Genomic DNA, 27421 nt, shown 5'->3' on the forward strand with positions numbered 1-27421 from the left:
TCGGTGCACTCAAAGTGTAGTCTAATGAACACCTGGGCCCCATTTTTCATATCTGAATAACTGATTTATTCAGATTAAAACGCTGACAATTTAACATGAGTCTGAATTTTTTTGGTTCTTTGAAGCTGTCATAAAATATACAACTAAATAAAAGTTTGCAGACTAGTTTGGGATACTCTGAGAAAAAAGACATAAACTCACCTAACAGATGTTAAAGAGCAAATGGAGACACATCATACGGCATTTAATTTGACATTTGAACACTAAAACTTATTAAATAATTAACTGCAGAACTCACTGAAAGTTGTTTATGCAGTTAAACATATTTTCTTAAGTTTTTTAAAAGGTTTCATTGTGTGTAAGGAAAGTGTGGAAAGAGTAGAAACGTGGAGCACAATGTAGGACAAAATAACAGCAGTAACTATGCAGGAACACACATAAAATCAGATTCATGTCCATTAATCTATTGCCCCAGTGCATGCTGGGAGGGTTCCCAACACACCTGCCTCAATTAACAGTAATCACATGATCAGCACATAGGCAATCATATGAGCACTGATCATTCTTTCAACCTACTCAGTCAGCCTTCATTATTCAAGATAACTTCATCCAGGATTAACAAATCAATTCTCCAACTGCCTTCAAATAACCAAATCAGCTGGATGAGAACTGACAGGATTATTTTAGCCTGATAACAGCATGTTAGCCTGAATTAATCAAACCACATTTAAAGAACAGGGCCCTGGTAGACACGCGCATGGGAAAATTAAATTATGCAAAAGAAAAAGTTATTTGGGTATAAAGATGTTCTTGGTTCAGAGTGTGAATTTGATGCCAAACAAAAGTCTGTGACAGAAACACTGTTAAACTCAGCACTGACAGAATGCAGGAATTCATTTTTTTCTCTTGGTGCATTCACAACTGCATTACCAATAATGTAACTCCATGATAATATATGTCCAAAATGATACCCCAACTCAAATCATTAAAAAAAAAAAAATTTTTTAGGTTTGAAAAGTGTCTTTAAATGTACATAGTTTTATCCTTCATGAAAAACAGCAGTCGTGTTATGTTCGTAAAAATCAAAATACTGATTGACAAACTATTGTTTTTTGTTGTTTTTAAAAAAAAATCAATATCAAAATGACGCTGATGCTTATCAAACCACTCCTGCAGTGTGTTCCAACAGTGATTGTTTCACCGTAGTAAGGATAAATACACTGCTTGTGTCTTGATTTTAAACATCAATTACAAAACAATGTTGAGCATTTCAATGATTATTTCCACAATTGTGACAATTACAACATGTTAAGAGCAAATACATTTGAAATTATGTAGAGACATATTGAGAGGGAGCCACACTTCAGAGTCCAAAAACTAAGAATTTGTCATCTTCAACTCTTTATAGATGTAATTTGCTCACATTTTGTACAGATTTGTTATAAATTCAAAGGAAAATGAAATGCAAGAATGTGTGTGCGTGTTACTGTACATCCTTTTCCAGCCACTGTCTTTTTTTTCTCTACTGCACCCCCACTCTCTCTACACTGATGCTCAGCTTTTAGACAAAAATATCTTTCCTCTGTTGGTTAACCCCCCCAACAACCCCCACCCCAACCCCACCCACCTCCATTTCCGCCACAGCTATAAGAGATCTGACATCACAGCATCAATCATGTGATCCACCCGCACAATGCTTTGCTGTGATGGATGTGGCCTACCTGTGACGCACACATCTATCTGTGTAACCCTTTACAAGCCAGAGGACTCTTAATTAAGGAAGCAAGAGCCATGGTTTCAAACACTTTTGGCTAATGACTTATTATTAATATTTTGATTGTTAAATTGAATTAAAAGAACAAATCACCTGCAATGTCCAGTACAGCTAAATAAGCTTAAAACAAATAATTATTGCATGGGAAAGTAGAAAATGAATGTGGCTGGAGGTGTAGTCTGGAAAATCCTGACAACATTTCCAACCATAAACCAGAAGTTCTTTCCAAACTTGTACTGTACATTTCCGACTCCTTTGTCCCTAAAAACATAGAGGAGAAAGTTACTGATATAGAAAAATATAATTAATATCAGATGAGACAATGGTAATAATTTAATGTAATCTTCTATATGCCAATGAATGTAAAAAAGACACTTGAGAAATGACAATATGACACCAAAGATTTAAAATTGATGCCAATTTGACAGAAACCTGAAATTAAAACTATTACAGTGGAAATGCAGATATTGCAACGATCATATTCATTTGTAATTGGATGGGTGTGTTGAGTTTAAGTCCAGATCCAACTCAAAAACATCTTGAGACTGTTAACTGACCAGAGGAAGTGTTGAAATCAAATCAGTTTCAGGTTCAACTTCTCCAAACTCTGATGTGCAGGAATACAGCTGGTGTCTTGGCTGAGGGCATAAAACAGAAGTGAGCAACGTTTTCTGAGAAGAAACAAGTTTTTTTCTAGACTGCACACACCACAAAGATGTATAATGAAAATAACGACTGTTGATGTTCAGAATTATGCAAGCGGACATTGCCGTTATATCACACAGTTTGTTAATTAATATTCTTACATGAACTCTAAAAACTACTAATACACAGACTTCAGCATCTTAAGTGTGCAGATACTGCAGTTTTTGACAGAAAACAGTGCTGGAGATTATACAACTTTCATTTTTTAGTATGAGAAAGGAGACAATACGTGTCCCAATCATTATTCACCATGACATCAAACCACAATGTACCACTATGTGTGATTTACACTGGTTCTCCATGACAATAGATCTGGTACCAAAGACCATCTCTTGAGATAATGAATAACTCGATATTCAAAGGTTGATTGAAGTTCATATCCTGTATTGTACATAACAGTGTATCATCTTTCAGCGACTTTAACACATTGAAGGGTGTTATAACATCCATATTAGTTGTTTTACAAGGTAAATATTAGGAAAATTACATTTTTTTTAGGTGCGTTACTGTATGTAACTCAAGTAGTGAGAAAAAAATGTATATTTTTCTTATTTCTATGCCATATAGTATACAATTTTGGAAAAACTTACAAAAATCATCTCTCAGCCAGTGGTATAAAAGCAATCATGTTCTCTTTTTAATGGAAAAATTTGCATTTGAAATGAGGGAAAATCCAAGGACTTTAAAAAGATGTGATGTTGATTCATAGACTTCCTGAGAAATAAGCCCCAACACACCCGTGGGACATCCTCATTTGCCTTACCGGATGTGTGCAAACTGTAATTGACTGACATCTTCCTCAATTCCCTGTTAACTTTGTTGGAGCTCTCAGAGCAGGATAACAAACACTTTTATCATTCTTATTAGTTCACAAAAGTTTGGTGACCAACATACATATATATCTTGTCTTAAGTACATACATATATATCCTCACAGTGCAGAAGAGAGACACATTTTAAAGTAACCATTGAAAATGTTTTCTTGTATTTCTGTTGTTTCTGTTTTATTTTACAGACTATAATGTAAGTAGTTCAGTTAGATGTGTTTTGACCAACAGTTGTTAACATATATGTAACATACTGAAGGTTATATGTTAAATATTAGTATGTGTAGTAAATTAGGTGGCCAAAGACATCAGGAGACCATGAATGTCTGTTCAATACAAAGTTTGGTAATCCATTCAAGAGTTGTCCAGATACTTCAACTATTAATACTACTATCTTTACTTAAGTAAAAACAGGTTGATGGTCATCACAAATATCAATGTACACTCAAGTTGATAAAGATGGATATCCCTTACATGAGTGCTCTTGAAATGAACTTTAATCCGTCGCATGGTTGCAACTGTGTAGACAAAACAATGTACAGATCATGTATTCATTTTAATCCCCAATCCACAGAAAGATTGATCAAAAACAATTTATTAAAATATATTTATTATAATACACTCACATACTTAACAGAACCACCTGTGTATCGGGGCTGTATGACGGAAAGTGGCACAGAGTGAGACTTCCCTCCTCTCTCCACCTCTGTGGTCGGTTCGTCCCTTTATTCAAATAAAAAATCTGGGAAACGTAATTTCTGCCTGGTGCGCGCGCTCTGGTGTGACGTAGAAAAGCTCGAGGCAGCGAGCGCGGGCGTGCTTTTACACTCAGATCTTGCGCGAGAGCAGAGGACTGGCAGCCAACGGTTTCACTGAAGAGCGAAAATATTAATTAAACACAAAAATATTTTCACACGACGGTTTGTGTCTGTGAGGTTATGGGCAGGACGCTGTAGAGCAGCACGACGTGTCGTTTTATCCGCGGAAATAATAATGATGAAGAAGGATATTAACTTCGACTCAGACCTAAAACCTCACCTCCGCGACGCCGAGAGCATCCTCAGCTCCCCGGACCTGGGGCTGCTCAAACTGGCCTCCCCCGAGCTGGAGAGACTGATCATCCAGTCCAACGGCATGGTCACCACGACACCGACCAGCGCCCAGTTCCTGTACCCGAAGACGGTGACGGACGAGCAGGAGTTCGCGGAGGGCTTCGTGAAGGCGCTGGAGGATTTACACAAGCAGAACCAGCTGGCCGGAGTCGAGCAGACCAGCAGCAGCCTGGATCTGAGCGCCAACATCCCTCCGGTGACCGTGCAGCCGGATCCACCAGTATATACAAACCTGAACAGTTACGGCACTGGGCCACTGGGAACCACTGTCAACTACGCCACGGACACAGTCCCTTTCCCGCCTCCTCCGTCACTTCATTTCGGGGGAGCCCCGCCGCAGCCGGAGCTCTCCCGGGTCCAGCCACCGAAGGAGGAGCCTCAGACGGTCCCTGACGTGCAGAGCTTCGGTGACAGCCCGCCGCTGTCTCCCATCGACATGGAGTCACAGGAGCGCATCAAAGCCGAGAGGAAGAGGCTCAGGAACCGGATAGCGGCTTCCAAGTGTCGGATGCGCAAACTGGAGCGGATCTCTAGACTGGAGGACAAGGTCAAAACGCTGAAAAACCAAAACACCGATCTGGCCTCGACGGCGAACCTGCTGAGGGAACAAGTGGCCCAGCTGAAACAGAAAGTCCTCACTCATGTCAGCAGCGGCTGCCAGCTGCTGCCACACGAAGTTCAAGTGCACTAGTCAGACAGACAGAGAGGCTACTGATCAGCATATAAGCTTGACGGACTCTAATGTTGTTTCTCTGTATGAATGAAGCCCAGATGTGTGCCGTTTTAGTGGGATGAACGCCAGGCCACGCAGGCCAAACTGTATATTAATAATGGACTGTTTAAATGGCTGTTAACATAACGTGTACAACATGATTTAAGGCTTTTTTTTTTTGGTGATGACACTCTCTCTAAGCTATAAATTCGCTATAAATTGAATTTTCTTTCGTAGAAAATGCCCAGAATAGATGTCCACCAGGCGCCTCCACCCGGTGGAGACAACCAAGTGTCAAATCAGTAATAATCTCTTGATTATTAAATAAATAAAAGCTTATTGGTTTATTATAGTTATCCCGAAATGAAGAGCGTTTCCCTTTAATTATTTATATGCATCAAATCATGTTTTACCACGTTTATATGTTTACCGGTGAACAAGGCAGCATTAAACTGCCAGATTTCTCAATGGGCTTTGGTAAATGGGTTTTCCTCACGAGAGAAAGAGGCACTTACTGGGACTATATGCTCAACAAGCAGCACATATCTGATGTTTTATTTTCCTGTAAAAATGTTTACAGACTGACTGTGTCTCAAACCTGGACCAAACAGATTTTTAATATTTCTACAGTAATATGCACATATGACACAGATATCCATAATATATGAGGGATTGGCTATAAGGGGAATGCATATATACACATACATCCACATTTGATATGTAAGAGATAATCTACATATGGGCCATACAGCCTATTTAACATATATTTATGTTGGGAACAATTTGCATGTTGTTGACAAACTCGAATGTTGCCCACAGCTGGGTGTCAGGGTGCAGTTAATCAGTGTTCATTATGTTTACCCTTTACAAACACATGTATTCATTGATTTTTTAATTTTTTCTTGTTTTACTCTACTGTGTCCCTATTTCAATGTGTTCTTGTTTTTAATGTGAAGAGTCGTTTTTGTTGCACTGACTGTTGCTGTCACCTCAAGCCTACAGTTATTTGACTAAAAGATATGCCGCTGTGTTTTGGATTAAATGCTGCTCGGCAATAAACACTGTTTCCTCTATTTTGGTGTATATTTATATGTATGTTGATAGAAACAAGTCAGTATGTACAACAGTAAACCTGGTGGAAGCCAGTTGCAGGTGTTGTTCAATAGAAAAGGTCAAGATCTACCATTTACAAGACATTTTTTGTCTTTTATCACACACTAGTCTCAAGAATCACATGGAAGATCATGTAAGGAGGCTTTTTTTTATCAAGTTGTACAAAATAATATAAACAAAAATAAATCAGAAATCAATTTCACTTACAATTAATAAGTATGGAAATATTGCAGAAAACCTCAGCCTACTCTTTACAGACACTGACTACTACTGTAGTATCATTAAAGGAATATGAGGAGCATTTTTATTTAATAAGTTAAATTATATAATTTTATTAAGATTAAGTTTGTAGCAGCTCCTCTGATGGAGGATGACACTTATTGGTGAAATCAGTGTTGTGTAATAACAGGATTTCTGCTCTCTGACGTGTGGCTGCATCTCAGCATCACTCTGGTGTCTTCCTCCCTCTGCTGGTTGGATGTGAAATTGCAAAAATGTTGCATTAATGGTTGAAAGGACATTTTGGTGAATATGTTTGGACAGTTTCTAATTGCCAGAATGTGGTGCAGGGACCCCCTCAGGGTCCTTAAAGAGATTCAGTGGCATCCACAGCAAAAATGAGGAATTGTCTGATTTCACTTGTCATTATCTAGAACTTAAAGTTTGAGGATAGGTGCCTGATTTGTGTGAGTTTTATTGTTTTCTGGCCCCAGCAGAATAAAATCTGATTAGACAGGATTCCCTGGAACATAAATAATGTAATTAAATGAGAGTTTACTATCCTGTGTATCTCTATGTAGGGATCCTTAAAGATCACGATTAGTATTGGTTATATTCTAAATAAAAATATTGGTTATTGGCCTTTTATTGAATACTGTATAGCATACTAATATTATCCGGTCAGTGTCATCCACCTATGATGAGCAGCTCAGGAAAATGAAGGCTGTAAAATCTGCAAAATGCAATTTTCCAAATGCCATTTTAAATTAATTTAACTGATGGGGTATGGTTTTGGTGAGTCAGATGATAATTTAATGCATCCCACAGATTTCCAACCCACTGTGATAGTTCACCTGCCTTAAAGAATGTTTATTACTGTATTATGTATTTAGTACAAATCATGTTGGTTTTAAGATTATACTTTATTGTCCCAGATACACAATGCTGCTGCTGTACAGTACCAATTAATTCAACAGTAATACACATCATACATCTCATAAATAACTGGATAAAAAGTAGTTGTACAATAAATTACTTTGGATAAATACTAAAAATCAATGAATACTCAAAATTTAGTGTCTAATGTAGTCTAATCTTCCAGTGATTTTTTTTTAAAAACACTTAATTGACGGTTTTAAAGAATCATAGAGGGACAATAGAAAATAACTGAGTATCATTTCGTGAAAATTTTGCAATATTTTTATCTCTTAGTTATCCCCACTAAAATCTAGATGAAGGGCAGACGAAAAACATCTAATGATTCTGGTTGCTGCACCAGAGGACCGGAATAAGACATGAAGGTAGCGTCCCTTCAGTCACTGTGAGGAAGGAATAGATAAAATAGACAAAATTTAGCAGCTTCAACAGGAATACCAGAAGCTGATAGTCTGCTACCACTTGATAACATGTCTGCTGCTGCTATGATGAGCATTTGTTGATCAAAATTAAATATAACAAACAAGACACTTTAGATCTTAGCTTCCACCTGCATCCACCTTTTCAGTCTATTAAATGGTCTTAGAAGTGCACTCTGATATTTTATACACTTACTGTGTGTTGTAACTCCCTGTGTTTCCCTTTAGGCAACAACTACAAAGAAGAATTAATGTAGTATCACTGACTTTATTTTTGCTGTTTAACTTTCTTTCACAACATGTACAGCAGATTATTGTCATGTTCATGTTTTGACAGTTAGACACGTTCCTTTGTTTTAAGTTAAATATGCAGTGGGTATTCAGTACAAAGAGAAAAAGAACCAGATGAATAAAACAAATAAACTGATGACAGTGTCGAGACAAACGTTTCCTTTGTACTTCCAACTGAGACGATGAGATGAAAAAATGTCACACTTTTTGGGCTGAGGGAAGGTTTGTTTTCACTCAAACCTTAATAGTGCCGAACACGATGTTGCTCGTTGGAGTTTACATGCATTTAAAGTTAAACTTTTGCCAATGACTTGAACTCAAATGTTACAAATAAGTGTTTGTTTTTGAGGATGTTACACATAAATGTGTGGAAACAAGACTTCCATCAAAGACTAATAATTAAAATGGACTTTGACAGAAAGATGAGCAAGTCTGTCACTGGCCCATCAGAGACCTAATGACCTTATTCTGGGAATAAAATTGAGTTTAGACAACTTTCTTGTAGTTTTTTTACATTCTCAAGGAGGGTTGTATCACAAAGGTTAAAGTTTCGATCAGTTACTTCTTTCTGCAGTTTGTTACGATGTGTTTCTGACAACAAAAACTGAAAACAGTGCCACCTTGTGGCCGTCGGGATCAGCAGCATCCAAACCTGAACCAAACATTTGCCACCAACATGACAATTTTACAGCTAAATACTGCTAAAGACGACTCTGAGCTTTCATAACATCAGAACATTTGATTGTTTTGAATGAATCTGGATCTCAACTTATGTTAAAACCTTCATGATGAACATTAACTTCATTACAAGTAGCAGGCAACAGCCATCTCACTCAAAAAAGACAACATCTTAAATAAAAACAGTCAACTTATTGTTAGCAACGTTTTTATTGTTTTACCACAAAGTACAGATAAAAACATCCACAGCATATTCTCTCACCTTTAATGGCCCAAACTGAGGAGGGTTTTGAAGAGGCAGTGATACAAGACCAAATAATAAAGTACATGTTGATACGTGCTAGTAGAAGATCTAAAGTCGGCAACCTCTACCAAGCTTGATGGCATTTCTTTTTGTGTAGATACTGTAGTGTGTATTGCTTTGTAACTGAGTGACACATTCATTCACAAGCAGGCCTAGAGATGAATGCAGATACAGTACAACATGGCTCTTTTGGGGTTTTTCAGATTACCAGCTTTTTTTTCTCCTCTTTTTCTTTTCTTTTTTTTTTTTTTTTTTTAAATTTTTTTTAATCTTGTTTCTTTTTGTTTGCAAGCCTGAGTCGATACAACACAATCCACACATATGACTCAAAGGTAACAGTATTTACAGATCTGGTTTATATAGAGAGGAAGACATATTAGAAAGGAGAACAGTTTAAAAGTTTGGAAAAGAAACAGTCACAACCAGTAAGAAGTAAAGTATACGCAGGATCAAAATCTTCTCCCAGGTTTGTCATGATCATTACTGTCCAAATCTTCATTCCCTTTCTGAGAAGAACATCACTACTTTGGTGGGACACTTAAAAAATCTAGAGAGCTTGTTTTTCTCAGTAATAAATGGTTCTGGATATTTGTGACTTCAGGTTTATTTGCACCTGACAGTTAACTACTGCAACAGTTACTCCAGAAATAAACATTTTGCTGATTTGATTTCGGCTAAAATCATGAAGCAAAAGTCAATTACTTTAACATCCATATTAATTTTTATAGTGCTTTGCCCTCTACATCCATAGATAACATCCTTTTTTTAAAATCTGTGTTTTTATGGGATACAACAGCATCAGATTTGCACGGCTCACAAGCAAACCTTGAATGACATAAAAATCATTCTTTGAATAACCAGGATTCACTCCAGCACTTGTTTTATTACAACTTTAAACGTTTACAACTGGTCACACACGGCTCATTCTGGCATCCTTTAGCAGACACAATTAGCTGCTTTTACAGCAATCTTTGGTGAAATGAAAAAAGGGAATACCTGGCAAACCAGTTTAAACGGTGGAAACGGTATTAAAAAACAAATGGGTGTAGAGGGGTAATGCATGTCCTGAATGAGTGACGCTATGTTGACTTCAAAAACAACCAGTAATGCAATGTGATGTGGCAGCAAATTAATATTGGAACCAAGAGAACATAGTATTTAATTCCTGCATCGACTCAAAATTAGTGTTAAAAAAAACTCAGCAGGTACCTGCTCTGTGAACAATCAGCCTCCAGCCATTTAATGCTTATTTGACTTTAAACAGTGGTGTCAATAATTCACCTGAAGACTGAACATCTGAGAGATAACATTACACAGAAACAAACATATAAACTGACGTCCACACAAGAGCTCACCAGCATCTAAGAAAGCTGCTCTGTAATACTGATTCTGGAGAGGTCTTACTATGAGCAGTGTTTGTCATTAAGCAAGGAAACATGTAGTTTGACACATTTTCTGCTATGTTCACAGATAAGGAGCAGCACATAAATGACATGCACACTGCAACCCAGCCTCTCAAAGTAATGCAATTATTGTAGCTGCACACATGAAAACTGCAAACATACAGTACAGTACCACAATTTTTAATCCAATCAGTACAAACTAGATTGAAATCTTAAAAGCTGATGTGTGTGTGATCAAAAGCGATGGTTGCCTGACTCTCACTTCAGATTACTTTGTCACATTAGACTGAAATGTGCAGTGCACGCTACAGTATGTCAAGTGTTTTACACTGTCTTTAATCCTGCCGTCCTGTACTTTATGCCAGGATGAGCTTTAAGTCTTCAAGTCTTGACAGCAGCAAGACAGTTTCATGCACAATTACTGTAGTTGTCAATCAGTGATTCTGCTTTTGATTTTTTCAGCATGAAACTGCCATTGTTGCAGTAGTTTCACAACTAAACCAATAGATACCAGCAGCCCAGCAGTCTAAGATTCGTACCATGTTAACAGTAATGTAGCCTGTTCTGGCCTAGCTGGGGATCTTTGTCACAGGTCCTCCCATCACTCTCTAGTGTCAAAATATCTGATAAATGCAAAATACCATTAGAATTACCTAGCAAAACATTTTTTTTAATATCCTCCAAACCAACTCCATCATGTTCTAGAGAATACTCACATGATTATTGTGATGATGGTTATTATTATAGGACATTTGGATAAACTAACAGCTATCAGGAGGATGAAAACCAAAAAAAAGATGTGCTGCATTCAAGTCTCCAGTCAGAAATTGCCAGCTGTTGTAATTACAACCTCAATGCTTTTCAGTGGTGAAGCAAAAAATTGGATGTAAAATACTGTACTGTCAATATGTGGCATTGTTAGCAAGCTCATCTACAGCCTCAAGCCTCAAATTTTCGACCAACACAAAATGCTTTTCAGATATTCTTTGACTTTTTTTTTTTAAATTGTCTACAGTGACAACTAGAATAAAGACATCTTGAGGCTGTTGCATCCAAACATTTGCCACCAAAATTCATAACACACTGTCTGGATTTAAAAAGCAGTTATGATGCAGCACAACATTTTTTTTCCATCAAGTGCCTTCTTCTAATCATTTATAATGTTAAACTTTATTAGCTGCGTGGATTTGGAGGATGATAAACTTGTGATTCAGACTCAAAGGGCCATTCCGCTGCATTTTTCTTAGCAGGACATATGAATTTCTGACTTTGCAACCTCTCTGTAAAGCAGCATGAGACCAAACCAACGGGGAAATGAGGTGAGGAGTTGCCACAGGCTCAAACAATTCCACACATCATCCAAACAAACCCTACAACACAGACCTCATATATTTGATACTATCCTCATAGAATTTCATACCTTTTAAAGTTCATTTCCAGAAATGCATACCTGTAGATATTATATATATATATATATATATTGCACAACATTTATATATACATCTGAAATAAATATAATTAAATAAAACATGTCTCTTCATTTTTTGCTATTTTTTTTAACCTAGCTATATATTGTTCATATTGTCCCCACCCAGTGTTTAATGTATGAAAAGAATAAAAGGGGTATCAGAATATAAAAAAAGAAGAAATGCTGCTAAAGAAATGTAAAAAAAAAAAAGGCAAAACAAAAAGGCTGATGAATAACGAGAAACAAAACACTTGCTAATGCCTGCAATATCAATATTTAGATACCAGGTGAGACAACAAATGAAACACAGATTCATGGATTTATGGAATCTGTATGTGTCCTGGACCATATAAGAAACTTAACACATCGATAAGGAACAGATTTCAGCTGGATCATCCCTCCCTGTTTGCAGGACAACACATAATGTAACGCCACTGTTGACTTCTTGGTCACCAAATCCAAGGCTGACATCTTTTCAAGACTGACATGAAACAAAGTACTGTAAACATCGGAAGGATTTAAATGGCACTCTGAGGACGGACGCCGTCAAATCCTTCTTGTAAAACCACACTGAGGAACGGGGGAAACAATGGAAAACATGGGGTCGGGAACATTCAAGAACCTGCGCTGCAAAGGGTCTGAAACACTCTGGTTTGACTGAACTTGCTTTGGCATCAGACCAACACCAGCACTGATCAAAAAGCTGACACCTTATATAGCTCCTTTATGGGGAGTAACCACAAACAAGCACACCTCAAGCATTGGTCCACTAACATCTCAGAGCATTTCAGACACTTTTCAACCTGGTCCTTGTGACCTTAAGCCAATGATCCTTACTAGGTTACAGAAAGAAGCAGGAAAGTGAGTGAAAAGGGTGATGGACTACGGACCTGAGGCCCTGGGGTCCCACTGGAGGAGGAGGAGGTAGGAGGGAGGGGAAGGAAGGAGAGGGGTTTTGGAGGGAGTAGTCAGCTTTAACATGCACAGTCCTGGTGAGGTGGAGCAGGCTGCTCTGTCAGCTGGGGCCCCTGTTTGGCCCCCGTGACGGCGGGATCTCCAGCATCCAGGCTCTCTGACATCTTTTCGCAGATGATGTCGACCAGGCGCTCGAAGGTCTGCTTCACATTGATGTTGTCTTTGGCGCTAGCCTCGAAGAACTCAAAACCTGGAGGAGAATGGGGTGTGGGACAGGTTCAGAAAGGTTTAATGAGGAGGTCGTCCCCTATGTAGCCTCATAGTTTAGTTTTGGAGATGTAGTAGAGAGTAAATCTAATGAAACACAATTTTAACTGCACAGTAGCAGCTTGGCTCTGCAGTTGGTCGGTTGGTTTAACACTGGAGTCCGAAGTGAAATATCTCAACAACTATTGGATAGATTGCCACAAAATTTTGTAAAATCATGGTTCCCAAAATATAAATCCTAATGACTGTGATCCCCTCTGACCCACACACAATACTTCTAAAACCTATGACTTACTTCCTGCTAGCCTCATCTGAACTTGGAGATTATTGCACAGACTGTAGATTCACAGGTCAGTCTCTAAACGCTTCGGTAGGCGGAGATCTCTGATTGTCTGGTATCACAGGACTACACAGACTGTAAAGTGAGTGGGAAAACAGTACTGGAGTGACTACAAGGCCAACAGTGGGGGTAGCGGCTGATGCATGAATGCTCTCAAGTGAGAATATTAGGAGGTTTTCCTATTCTTCCTGTCGTGCCTGTCTTGTGAGTGCAGCATAAAGCCAACACAGCACTTTAAAGATGTCATGAGGCTTGTATGTGACCAGTCATCAGTTTAGTACTGCAAACTCCTTTCTGGAGTAGGAACTTTTTGGGGAATAAGATCTATGGCTTAGGAGCCACAGTTTGGCTGCAAGTTCCTGCAGTCAAACTGTGTGTAAGGCTGTAAGGCCTTTTTAGTTATCTGATCTTTTTTTGTTGATGGTTCACATTGATGTTGGTAAGTGACAGATGAGATCCTAAACTGACATCCTAAACTGCCATACACATGCAAATTTAACATAAATGTGAGCCGCATGTGTACAAGAATAATAACATTAACTTAATTTGTGCAACAGTCAAATCATAAATGTGGATGACATGGCTGTTCTAGCATTCGGTTACAATAAGTTTCTGCCAGTTTGGCTTGAATAGCAGCTTCTCCATAAATGTCCAACAAATTTGAAACTTTTTCGTCTCTCCATTGACCCCCATCGCTGTTCTCCTCCATGTTTATTTTACAGGAAATATGCATAGAGAAGTGAAACATTTAAAAAAAAACACGTGAATTCTGATCTCACCATTCTGACAACGGTTGCATAGCCAGATCAGGACCACACATGCAAGAGGCCCAGATCTGATATGAAAAAATCTGATTTGGTTTGTTCACATTTCCAAAAAAAAATCAGATCTGAGTCACTCGAAGGCAAAAAAAAACGTTTTTCTTACTTCTTTCTTCAGCATGTAATGTGAATGTAACAGATTCCTGTGGTTAAAGGGGAATTCCGCTGAATATACACATCAAAGTGTGTGTACAGGTCTTGAGAACAGCATATGTGAAAAAAGTTATAATAAGCATGTTGTGGCTTACTTTAAGAGAGTAAATCAATACAATGTCAAATTTTATTGCACCACTAACATTCAGAATAATAAGAATACTATTTCAGATAAGTCCTCTGGCAAACTTTGGTCAGTGTACGCAAGTCAATGAGTCATAGATATGGAGTGTGTGTGTGTGTGTGTGTGTGTGTGTGTGAACCATGAACTCACCGAGGTGTTCAGACAGCTGCCGGCCTCTCTCTCCACTCACCACTCGCTCATCCTCCATGTCGCACTTGTTTCCTACCAGCAGCACCTGGGCGTTGTCCCACGAGTACGTCTTAATCTGGGTCGACCTGGGAACCAACACACCCAGCAGTCAGAGAGAGGAAGCTAAAACGCTGCACTCATCCTGCCACTGAATGTATCCCAAATCTGATTCTTGCCCTCATGTTTTCCAGTGTGTGCGGCAAAAAAGCTGCAGAGAGACAACTTTTAAAACCAGATCTCTACTGCATTGATTAGAACTACAAATCTTGACACTGAGGCATAAAATCTACATGGGACCTTAAATTTGAAAGCTAAAAAGCGAATTTAAAGTGTCGCCATGATAGCAAGTAAATGTCACATCAATGTTAAAATGTTGTCAAAGTTTTGGCACTGTGTTAGTTCTTAACATGAAATATAAGACAACAATAGGGAGTCAGAGAAACAGACAACTGGAAGTATCAGACACCCGTAATGTATCATCAAGGCGACAGAATACGTTTGGACAGACAAAGCTCAGATATGACAGGTCATTTAGAGCTTTCGACAGAAACTAGGCCTTACTGTTTCATGCGGTGCAAGTGTTCTAGTTTTTTGTCTTCCAAACCACAAAAAAGGGGAATGACTTCAGCAAAAAGTCAAAACACACTGCTTCACCAAGGTACAAATGTCAAAAAAATCTTTGTCTGTAATCTCCAAAACAAAGTGATGAAAAAAGGTGGCAGACCATAGTTAAAAAAAAGAAAAAAGAAAAAGGAATCACCTTATGTCTTGGTCTTTTAGATTAATTCATTCACAATCAACAAGCTGATCAGTCGGCTTGTTCTTGTTAGATCCAAGAAGCGCTTCCTCAGTGTTGGATCTTAACAAACGTACAAAACTAGATCTCATTAGTGATTAATTATCTTTCTTTACTGAGTCATTTTCAAATTTGCTTTCTTGATCAATTAAATACCTAAAAATGCCTAAAGTACTGCATAAGTGCAGACAGTTAGGTGAAACTAGAATCAGGATAAACTAAAAAAAAAAAAATCTGAACTGTTCCTTTAAGGTCGAGTACAGTAATTTTGAAACGTAAAAATGACAAACATCATTCTCTCAGGTTTCATCCAAAGTGATCAGTGCCATCATGAGAAATGGGAGGTCAGGAGGCCAAAAAGAATAACAGACATGATAAATGATCCCTGCAGCATCCGGTGCCTCTGCAGGGAGAGGAAACATGATACATACAGAAACTTGAACCGGATCATCTACTTCATCTACAACATCTATCAATTAATTTCCAGACTGGTGCTAATTATCTCAATACCACCGTTTCCTACACAGCGGTCTCTTATCACATACCAGTCCTGGACGGCGTTGAAGGATTCCTCGTTGGTGATGTCATACATGAGGATGAAGCCCATGGCTCCTCGGTAGTAAGCCGTGGTGATGGTGCGGTAACGCTCCTGACCTGCCGTATCCTGGAAAAGACATGAGAGCAACTCTTTACTTCTGGTTGTCATAACTTCTCTTACTTAAGACAAAAAAAGTTGAGGATACACAGTGCATCTAGTGCAGCAGTACACTTTCTGCAGGAGGTGGTTTTAACCCAGAAATGTGCTTCATACTGCCTAACATTTTCATAAAAAAGTGTGTGTTGGTTAATAAAATACTTTTCTATATGACAGTGAGGGTGGAAAGTGAACAGCTGGCGGCTAAATCCAGTTATTGGAAGTTCATCTGTGCTATGAAAAAAAAAATCAGCACACACTGCTGTTGGAGAGCTGCTGACCTCTGCAGAGTAAAAACTACAGTATTAGAAAACTTTTTGGTGCACTCAAAAGCTTTGATGCATCAGCACATTTTATAGCAATGAACAATTTTAAATTGAAGTTTATCGTGAATGAGTTTGGAATGAGTTTTTCTGTTCTGAAAGTATCATCAATCATCATTTTTACCAGCCACTTAGGCAGGCAATGCACCATCACAGAGTTTTAAACAGCCTCTCACACAAGACAAATAAAAACTACTAAAATGCTGTGAATAATACTTTGTGTTTGTTTTTCCATAAAAAGGTCAATTACCTGATTGCAAATTCTTAAAATGATATTTACTGCTCTCCCTGATTGAAAAATACATAATATATGAATGTGCAAATATTCAAACATTTAAAAACTTTAACTGCTTGATGTAAGATCCTTTTTTACTAATTAGTCCATTCTCAGTGTATGTGTACTGGAAGTTTCCACATAACACTGGTGTAAGTTGCATACTGGAGCAGACTAGGTTCAAACTGGTTGTGATGTCACAAATCCAGCTCGCAGGTACATGCATCAAACTCAGATTTAAGGTGAGCACAGAGAAACTTTCCCCCTTTGTGTAAACAGTCCTTCTAGTGTCAAACTCTGCACATACATCAGTCTGCACAATGAAGCTTAAACACTGATGTAACAATAAGAAAAACATATTTTTGTCTGGAGGGGGACTTTAACTTGATGCATTTGGCTGATAAAATGATAAAACAGTAATTGCAGGGTTAAGAAATCCAAATTCAAGAGTTGTCAAATCCTGTTTAACAGCATCAGGTGTTTGAAAACATGATTCTTAATTGTTTTGTACAGCACAATTTCCTCCTTTGTAGTCGGAGTTGAGTACACCAATCTTGTATGCGGCATCAAAGATGACTATTCACATAAAATTTAAAGTGGACAAAAAACAAAACAAAAATGTGACAATAGGAAATTAATTAAGAACATGATGGGAAGTGTTTTTATCAGAGCAGATAGTTAGCTGGTTGTGAACACACACTGTAAAACTCTCAATAACTTAAGACCTGCAAAATGCTCCAAAACACGACTGTGACAGTTTGGGAATCAGCAGTTATTGTGACAACTATTTTTCCTGCACTGATTACAGAATACAGCCTGAAGATGTCACACACACACACACACACACACACACACACACACACACACACACACACACAGACACACACACACACATACACACACAGATCACATTCAACAGACTGGCACATTGCTCTTATGTGTTACAGTAAAGCCAGTGTATTAAAAGGCCAGCAGGTGACACTTCATCAGCTCCTCCAGCAGCTCTCGTCATGTATCTGACATGGTCTCAGCCAAAGTGGCGATCCTGCTTCTTCCTCCCTTGTGATCTCTCTCTGGCCACAGATCTCGTTGAGGTTGGATTTCAGTGCTAAGCCCTAATGAACGCTCAGGGAATGAAGGACCTCTGTTTCTGATACCCAACACCCTGTGACTCTCTGAGCCACGTAGCTTCTGGTCCAACAGCATCACTCGGCCGTCAGCAGAGCAAAAGAAAAAAAAAAAAAGAGACTGACATCTACTGCTCAGTCTGGATGGAAGTAACCAATTATAACATCTGTATCCACGGCAACAGAGGAGGTTTTTTTTTGGGAATACCTTGACATTTATGACTATGTTTTATAACATCCTGTATTTGACGTAAGAGTGAAGTGAAAATATCTCTAAATCTTACTAAAATGATAAATCTTTAATAGTTACTTGATTATCCATCAACATCACATAATTTCACTGCACTAATTTAACTTTTATGTCATTGTGTCCTTTTACTTACATTTTAGTCCTCTAATATTAATAATAATAGTTTGTTTTTAAACTCTGTAAACTACTTAGGATCGATTGTTGTGTTTTAAGTGCAATATAAATTGAATTGAGTTGAGATTAGTGTTTAAATACTCTATATAATAACTTTATATTGCAATAATAAAAATGTATGAACAACAATATCAAAAAAATAATTCAGAGAATCCTAATAATAGCAAGAACTACATACAACTGTGTAGATATGTATAAACATATATATATATATATTTACTATTATTACTATTATAGATCCCAAATAAACCCAATACCTACTGTTCCTGTCGTTGAACTTTCCAGGTATTTACACCTACATCAAACCACTGAAACAACACACACATAACATGAACTGTGATGTTTAGTGTTGAACAAAAGGAAAACAAAGGCAACATTCTCAGTCTTTGTTTCCTTTTCCTCGACTCTTTGATGTATCTACACACATGATCATTCTCAGGTCACAAAAACATCGTATGACATGTATTTTTAAATCGCTGTAGCTTTGACCTTTCTTCTCCATGCTGCTGCTGGTTATAATGTTCTGCTATTGCAGTTTAAATCCTGTTGTGTTCATCCACTCATTGTGCTGCAGGCTGCTCAGGATGAGAGCATCATCGCTATACCTAAAATGTCAGAGTAGGTAGCACTAGTGGTGTTACATAACAAATACTTAACTTCTCATCTCTTTTGATCACAGAGAGCTCTGGAAATATGTGAACCTATGCTTCTTGTATGCAGAATTACATTGAAGTGTTAATTCCCCAACATGCAAGTGTGAGCACTGAAACAGAAGCTGAAATACATGAGAAAAGTAGAGAAACAAATGAGTCATTGAACTTACTATATCGTCTTTAAAGTCCATATGAAATGGCATTTTGGGAGTATCTAACTGCTGTATTGTGACGTATTTCTGAGTGAAACAGGATAGACAGGCGGGATGTAACGTTGGGAGGAATTTAATTTGAATGTTGGAAAGGGTCATAATGAATCTTAACTCTGTGCTGCTAAAAGATGAAGATTGATTGATGGGTGGATGTCATGATGTTATTGGTTGAAATTGGTTGGTTCAAGCCTTGGTAAGCACATGTCATATTTTGTTTTACAGGAAGAAAACATGATAAGAATACAAATACATTTTTTGGCATATATTGTTAAATAGGTGCACGATATGAAAGGGGATGTGATCTAAAAGGGTTAAAAAGGCAAAAGACAAAATAAACAGCTTTTGGGCAGAAGAGGAAACACAAAAGAAAGCCAAAAGAAATCAGATGATTTTTGAAATAATGGCTGAAAAACAATGTACTGAGTTACCTGAGAGACACGTTGAAGATTGATGTTAAATATTATGATTGTTGTAATTATAATTAAAATGCAAAAGACAAAGTAGATAAAAGGTCATCTTTGGTTTGTATAAATGTTTTAATGGCATTATTAAAAGTCAAATTAATCAATTACTCGTCAACAATTTTGATAATAAATTAACTGATTAACATCCGATGTTTCCAACTTCTTAAATGTGAGAATTGTTAGTTGTAATCATTTTAAATTTAATCTGTTTGGGTTTGGTTAACAGGACAAACAAGTATTTTGGAGATGTCATCCTTGTGCTCAGGGAAATAGTGAGCAAAAACTATATGATTAATCAATGAATCAAGAGGATAATCATCAAAGGATTTGAATATATAAATATAATTAATAGTTGCACTCCTATGTCTGAATGTCAATATTAATTTATGAAGTCACCATCCCGATTTAACTTGTTTATGTTTATGTGTTTATTTGGACCTCTTTTATTTCAAGGCTCATCTCCCAAGAGTCCATCTTAAAATCATAATTAGAATATTTTCGAATACTAATACTACTATAATTATATATTATAGTGTATATATTATAGTATATAATGACACAAGAAAAGGTTTCTGATCTTCCTTTATAACTACAGTGGCATTTACTATTCAACATATTACAGAGAGTCAGTAAAAAAAACACAAATGCTGCTGTTTCAAGTGAGCTAATATATGTGATGCACTGAATGAGAACACTTCACATGTCTGCATCAATCTACAAAATGGGATTAACCGCACACTGTGAAACAAATACTGCTCGTTGACTTCTGAGCTCATGACTCAAACCATTTTCATTTTTACTCGACTTGATTCTCAGCTGAGAGAATTACTGAGAGAAGGGGGGGGATGGGGATTTGATATGTGTGTGTGTGTGTGTGTGTGTGTGTGTGCGCGCGTGTGTGTGCAGGGAGGGGAGGGGAAGATGTGTAGTAATGGGGGAGGGGAGAGCAGCACCCAGTCATCTGGTTCTCGTGCTCTGATTGGCCGATCGTGTCTTTCTTACCAGAGGCAAGACCTGGTAAAGGCTGACAACAGAGGCAGCCACACACACACACACACACACACACACACACACACACACACACACACACAAACTCTGCTCTGCCATCATAGTACGCTACAGAACATGCAGTAAAGGTGGAAATGATGTTATGATCTACAGCGTGATACTGAAACACCAGTTTCCTGCTGCTCTGCTCACCTCAGGGACTCTTGTTCTGTCAACATGCTCGTCTTTACTTTACTTTATTCTTAGCTGCTGCGATTGTGTTTACTGTTGAGCCCTCAGGAGCCAAAACATGTTTGATGCAACAAAACATCATAAAAAAGCACCAACCTGTTCCTGAGGGCACAGCGATGTAACTAGCTGTGTTTTAGTCTCTTGGCATTACTCCTGTTCTATTTTTATTGAGCATTTTGTTTTATATACAGACGACAGTGAGTCAGTTTTTTGCTCAGTATAGCAGTTATGAAGCCAAAGGATGTGTTACATAGATATCCACTTGAAATTCAATCAGTACATGGGGAAAAAAAGACTTAAAAAAGTGAAATTGGAACAGTAATGACACCAAAATAAACAGTTATGGATATATGTTATGTTATGGGTGGAAAATGTAGTGTAGTGTATCTTCTAATCCTCACAAGGTACTTAATGATGCATTGCCAAATTCTGTCTAATTGAGAGAGTTTGTTTTTTTAAAGCAAATCAAATATTTTCTAATTGTACAGCTTGAGTCAGATTCATTGTTGAGGCAAGGATGATGAGTCAAGAATCTGCTTCTAGATTAGTGGCTAAATCTTCTTTTCTATTCTATTCTATGCTGCAGAGAAGGTGGTGCCGCGTGCAAATGTATGTGTGAGGTTTGTTCACCTCATGCAGCTGCACCACAGGGCAGTGTTTCACAGAGCGGAAGATATTTCTGTTATGAAATATCTTATGAAATATTTTTTGCTGCGTTATTAAGTCTCATTAAAATACATGACATAACTATACTCCTAAAGCTATAATTCAGGTTTTGTTTCTTAGAGTCAAGAGTTTATAGCTTCATCCTTTTCACAGGTGCCCGACAATCACTGTAATCCTGCTTTTAGTAACGTCATTCAGATGGAGAGCTGGTTGACTGAAGTGATGCGAAGAGTCACTGTGTGTCTCTGCCTCTGCAGCTTAAAAAGTGCACAGTTTCTCATCTGATCCATCTTAGAAATGAGGAAAGGAGAGTCAGATGTAAACAGAACAACCAGGAGAAATAAGCTGAAGTGTGGCCCAAATGTCATACGTGAAAATGCAGCTGATCATTGGACACCATGGATCATTTGCAGGTGTCTTGTAGGAAAGTGAAGAAAGCTGCATAAAAGCCGAAGGGACAAGTTTCCTCCAGTATCTTTCAGCATTTCACTCTCACACAACTACCAATACATTCCCGTGAGCAAGGAAATGAACTACACACTGTTTATGTTCAGTATTTCATGTCTCATTAAGCACTATTTTCCCACAATTTGACGGTTAAGTTAATTAAAATTTTAAGTGTGTTGATTCAAATTTGTTTTCAAAGCTATTCTGGACAAATACCAGGCAGTAAACAGCTGGATGTCTGAAATTAACTGTGGTTATGACATCAGAAACAGTTTTGAAATGCTTCAGTTCTGCTCCATGGTTGATAACAATCTTCACAAGTGACACTGTTTAGTTGGTCAGAACAGCAAGATGCACAGATTCTTTATGGAGACCAGTGATTTTGATCTTTGATACTATTTTGTGCTGCATGTGATGGAGATTTTGTTGCACTAATCCTTCCTTCCTTCCCTTTAATAAGCCAGTCTTGCATACTAGTGAGTGTGATATATATACAGTATAAATTATCAATTGATTCCACACAGGTCAAATGTATCAATATCTAATTCAGTAGCATGAGGATTTCAGATTTAATATTGCCCAAAAAATTGCCCAGAGTTGCCCTAACCCGAGGATAGTGATAGACTAAGCAATATTATGGGCAACTTCTGATGTTGAACAGTACCCTAGGAGTTGACTCAGCATATTGGATAGATTTTTGACCCAAGCTCTCACTGTTGCTTGTTGTCTGCATCATTGCCCATAAAATTGCCGAATGTATCACTACCCTGAGCTCAACCAAAATCAACAATGGAGAGAAGTTTATGCTTTGTTAGCTAAAGCTAGATATCTTGCTAGTGCCCTTTAAATATGAAAATAAATCAAATGTCTTTTTGAGTCAAATATTATTTATATTTACAGTACACATTAAAAGTTTGGTTAGTATTGGCTTTGTGGCTTGCTAGCTTGCTCATGTTTGCTAGCTAGCTAAGTTTTCACTTTTTTAGCTAGGCACACTATAAAAATATCAACATCTAAATATTACTTTCTGATTGTTTCAATTTGAGCCAGAAAGATAGCGATGCAAATCAGTTTTGGCTGGTAGCGACTTGGCTAACTGTTAGCTCACCGTTGTAAGCTAATGTTAGCTTACTTCCAATCTAAAAAGCAAATATGCATTTTAATATCCTCATAATAATAACATTGTAGTAGCAGGGGTAAACTAATAAATAAATTTGAAAACTTTCACCCTAGTCTCACCTTGTAATTTTCGTATCTTTGCACAGCTGTTTTTACTGCCTTTTTTAAAAATTTATTTTGCAGGTATTGGCAGCAGGGCTCTCTGTGATGACATCACAAACGTTAATTGGCTGAGGCAGTTGTTGTCCCTGGGCTATCATATAAAATGTTGGCCTCGGGACAACAACCACTTGGCAAAATCAGGATGTGCGTCCCAGAACAACCTTGGACTCTCTCAATGTGTTCTCAAGGCTGACATTTTTATGATACTTTTATTACATCTGTTAAACTGTCAACCTCACTAATTTACTGAGTCATCCACCTCCATCTTCAGCAACTCTTGCAATTTTACATCTTCATTTCATTTACTTCCTTTGAGAAAAGTCAACACGTCTTTGAATGTCTTACCCAGATCTGTAGTTTGATCCTCTTGTCATTCCTGTAGATGGTCTTCACCTTGAAGTCAATACCCACTGTACTGACAAAGGCCGGTGTGAAGGAGTCGTCGGCATAACGGAACAAGAAGGAGGTTTTGCCCACACTGCTGTTGCCGATGATGAGGATCTTAAACATATAGTCAAAGTTCTGGTCCGAAGACTCCTTCTGTCCATAGGTTGCTGTTGCAGAGGCCATCTGTGGACAGAGATGACAGAGAGAAAGAAAACTTTAGTCAAATGACTGCTGTGACTACATGTGGGCAGTGCTTCATAACAAATGATAATGACCTTTTCTGAAAGTAAAAAATTACATTTCCTGTTTGATCCATATGCTAAAACTTTCTTTAGATTTCAGGAGAAGAGATCCCACGCTGAAAAATCTTTACATTTATATTATTGTAGGGCATCTTACAGAACTGATATTGTAACATGGGAATATACAATCATCTTATTAGCATAAATCATGACGAGATAGAGCAATTGAGATCCATTTCAATCTGAAGATATGCTGCAGATATAACTATATCATGAAGGCAAAACATCAGCAACAATAAGCCACTGAGGTGCATGTTATCAGGTTATTATGTAGGTAGGTAGAAAGACTAAAATACTCAGATATTCTGATAACGATGGAGGAAAGAGAAGGGAAGAGAGAGTTATATTAAAAGCCTTTAGTCGGGCATATTGGTTGAAACACAGATTGGATTAAACCTCACACGGTCATCATCAGGGTGGAAATAGTACAATTAAACAAAAAGTAAAAACTATGACTGTGTCCGAAATCACACCGTATTTATTTTATGGTGCACTCACCCGCCGACATTTTGTTTGAGTGTACAAATCAGTGTGTGAAATATATGCACTTTATAGTACCCTAAATAATTTCCACAGTGGAACGAAAAGTAGTGTCCATGGCATGTGCACCACTTTCTGCCAGCAATCTTGCAATGCAACACATCACATTTTATAGATGCAATGATTGCCAATGTGTGACTCTATTGCTGTCAGTGTCATCGATGATTCAAGATGCAGTGGTTGATAAGCATCCAAATTCTTATTTTACTGCTCAATATACAGTAAACTACTGTATCTATTATACAGGAAGTAGTGAATGAACGTAGTGAGAAAAAGCAGAGCAGCAGTGCAGGCAGGTGACTGAGTCATGTGATTGTCAGAGGCAGTTATGATTCAGTGAAAACTGATGCTGTGTCCCAATTCCATACTACATATACATATATATACATATATATATATATACACACACATTATATACTATCCTTATCTTACTGTACTGTACTGCATACTGTTTTTTCAATGATATTAACAAGATAACAAGATATTAACATACTAGATTGTTTTATACTAACAAGAAATTATCCAATATGTGCGTTGTGCAAAGGTAACTACAATGTGACTCCACTGCCAGTTCAACTTAACAAAAAAACAGCCATTTTAGTGCACATAATATACTTGAAGTCCCCTTCCACTCAATAATATGTTTTTCTTATTGTTCCCACAGTTGGCTGTTTGACTGTGTAGTTTGACAGTAGAAGGCTGTTTTCAAATTAATCTGCCAAAGGAGGAAAGTTTCTCTGAGCTCTCTGAAAATCTGAGTTTGATGCCTGCACCTACGAGCAGGATTTGTGACATCACAACTAATTTGGGGCCAGTCATGGTCTAATATGCAACCTACACAAGTGTGATGTGGAAATTTGAAGCCTACAGTGCACAAACACTGAGAATTGACTTTACAATGAAGTAGGAGCCATCTTGTGTCCAGCAGTTAAACTTTTGAAACAGAAAATATTTGCATATTCATAAATTAATGATTTTGTAATGAGAAAGAAGGAGTAGATGTCATTCAAAGAATTAAGAAAGTTAACTGAATTTTTGTTGTTGTTGTTGAAAAACCGTATCAGACATAAATCATTGTTCCAAGAGAGAGAATTTTTTTTAATAAACCTTAAAACACGTCAGGAAAGGATCTTTAACTTTGTCACTTCTCCAGTGTGAATACAATATAAGGAAACCTGGCTATAATTAGTGTGTAATATGGATTTGGGACACAGCTAAAGTTTGGAAGCAGGAGACTGAGGACTCTTTTTGACAGTTTGATGTGTTGTGTGCAAATTGGAGCAAATGCAGATACAACGCAGATGACATCAATTGAACCTTTCTACAATGGTGAAGGGATCCACAAACCGAGTTGCAAGCTTACAGAACTTGACCTTGAGAGACAGGTTGGGGGACGTAATGAGACATGTAGTCTTGAGATATGGAAGCAAAGCGCCACAAGCCTTCTCTAGGGCAGCTCCCAGGCTCTGGAACTCCCTCCCCCAAGACTTCAGAGACTCAGAGTCCCTTGCTGTTTTCAGAGTTCTCAGAGTCCCCCCCCCATCCATCCTTGTGTGTCTGTGTTATGTTTGTCTGCTGCTTGTCTCACTAGTGCCATCAACTCTTCATTCTAGACGTGCTGTTTCACACAGAAAAGTTCATTCTTTTTTATGAGTGTTTAGACAAAAGATGAGATGGTATCAAGATCTATTAGCCTCAGCATAACAGATGACAGATGACATTGAACAATTGCTTCACAGTAATTAATCAAAGCAGACTTTTGGGGGGAAAACAGAAAACCCATCTGAATTGTCTCCTTTGTCAAAATATTGGAGGCAAATGGCTGAATTAGTCACAATCAGCTGAGGATGTGTGAAGAATAATTTATCATGCATGCAGTGAAGCCGAAGCAGCTGCAGGTCAAACATCAAGTTTGATATTCACCAGCTGGACTTGTATTTTAGCACCAATAGCTCTGTGTCAATACCATAAATTACTCTAAAATGTTTTTTTTACCTACCATGTTCCAGTCTCGAGAACTTTTCCCGAACAAAAGTTCTGGACTGTTTCTTTGGCAATGGTTAGTTTGGGTAAATGACCACAGTCACAATGGTGGTGCTACAATCTGATGGGTGCAGACTACTCTTGAAGTGATGAAAAGTGCATGACAAGTGTCTCATGCTAACATCTAAAGTTACAGTCTACCACATCTGACTAAAATAACTGTCAGCGAATGGGTCTCACAGTAAGTGGGAAAACAAATCCTGACATCTACACCAACAATGACACCACTAAGAAGTAAGTATGACCATGGTAACTTTAGATTTGTAGCCTCTGCTCACAAACAACTGTGGGTAGGTAGCAGGTAGTTAGATAAGCTGGAAGTAGATTTGCTGTGCTGTGTAGTTCGTTACTTTCTGTATTTACTTTGGGTTGGACTCAAAGACAACTATTGGAGATTTTGTGTCACACTAAGCTTTTTGGAAAGCTGTTTTTCAAATCTCTACAGCAGTGGTGGAGAGTAAAATGTTAGCATGATTGCTAGACACACAACCAGATGCAGAACGGTGTGAGTTCCAGTACAAGTCCATCAAAAATTAACAAACACTTAGCACTCTTGGCACGACCCTTCTCCGATACTATCCTGCCTTCATCAGGGGCTGAACATCATGAAGGCAAGAATAGCCTAAAACATTTGCAGAAATAACAAGCAGTTAGCTCCAGGTCTGAAAAGCGAAGCCAAGTCTGATTGTATAGAAGTCTATGAGAATATCATCCTACTTCTCACTTGATTTATTACCTCAGTAAACAGTTTCATAATGAGTTTATGGTCTCAATCACTAG

General features: G+C 37.9%; 2 protein-coding genes across 2 annotated transcripts in view; one reads left to right on the plus strand and one right to left on the minus strand.

Annotated features, from left to right (window-relative positions):
• Positions 1–4006: 4006 nt before the first annotated feature.
• LOC137187587 (transcription factor JunD-like) lies at positions 4007–6202 on the plus strand. Its single transcript, XM_067596591.1, has one exon. It carries the CDS (start codon positions 4299–4301, stop codon positions 5106–5108), a length of 810 nt encoding a protein of 269 aa, XP_067452692.1. The 5' UTR covers positions 4007–4298; the 3' UTR covers positions 5109–6202.
• A 2774-nt stretch (positions 6203–8976) lies between these two features.
• Positions 8977–27421, minus strand: part of rab3ab (RAB3A, member RAS oncogene family, b) — a 29789-nt gene continuing 11344 nt past the window's right edge. Inside the window, exons 2-5 of the mRNA XM_067596593.1 lie at positions 23715–23939; positions 16111–16229; positions 14731–14855; positions 8977–13125 (exon numbers count right to left, since the gene is read on the minus strand). Coding sequence (XP_067452694.1) covers positions 12935–13125; positions 14731–14855; positions 16111–16229; positions 23715–23939 — 660 coding nt within the window. The 3' untranslated portion in view covers positions 8977–12934. The remainder of the gene's footprint in view (positions 13126–14730; positions 14856–16110; positions 16230–23714; positions 23940–27421) is intronic.

Source organism: Thunnus thynnus, chromosome 8 (genome assembly GCF_963924715.1).
Source record: "Thunnus thynnus chromosome 8, fThuThy2.1, whole genome shotgun sequence".
Taxonomy (NCBI): domain Eukaryota; kingdom Metazoa; phylum Chordata; class Actinopteri; order Scombriformes; family Scombridae; genus Thunnus; species Thunnus thynnus.

Excerpts from the sequence above, each read along its gene's own strand:
- LOC137187587 (XM_067596591.1), top strand. The coding sequence starts at position 4,299 with ATGATGAAGAAGGATATTAACTTCGACTCAGACCTAAAACCTCACCTC.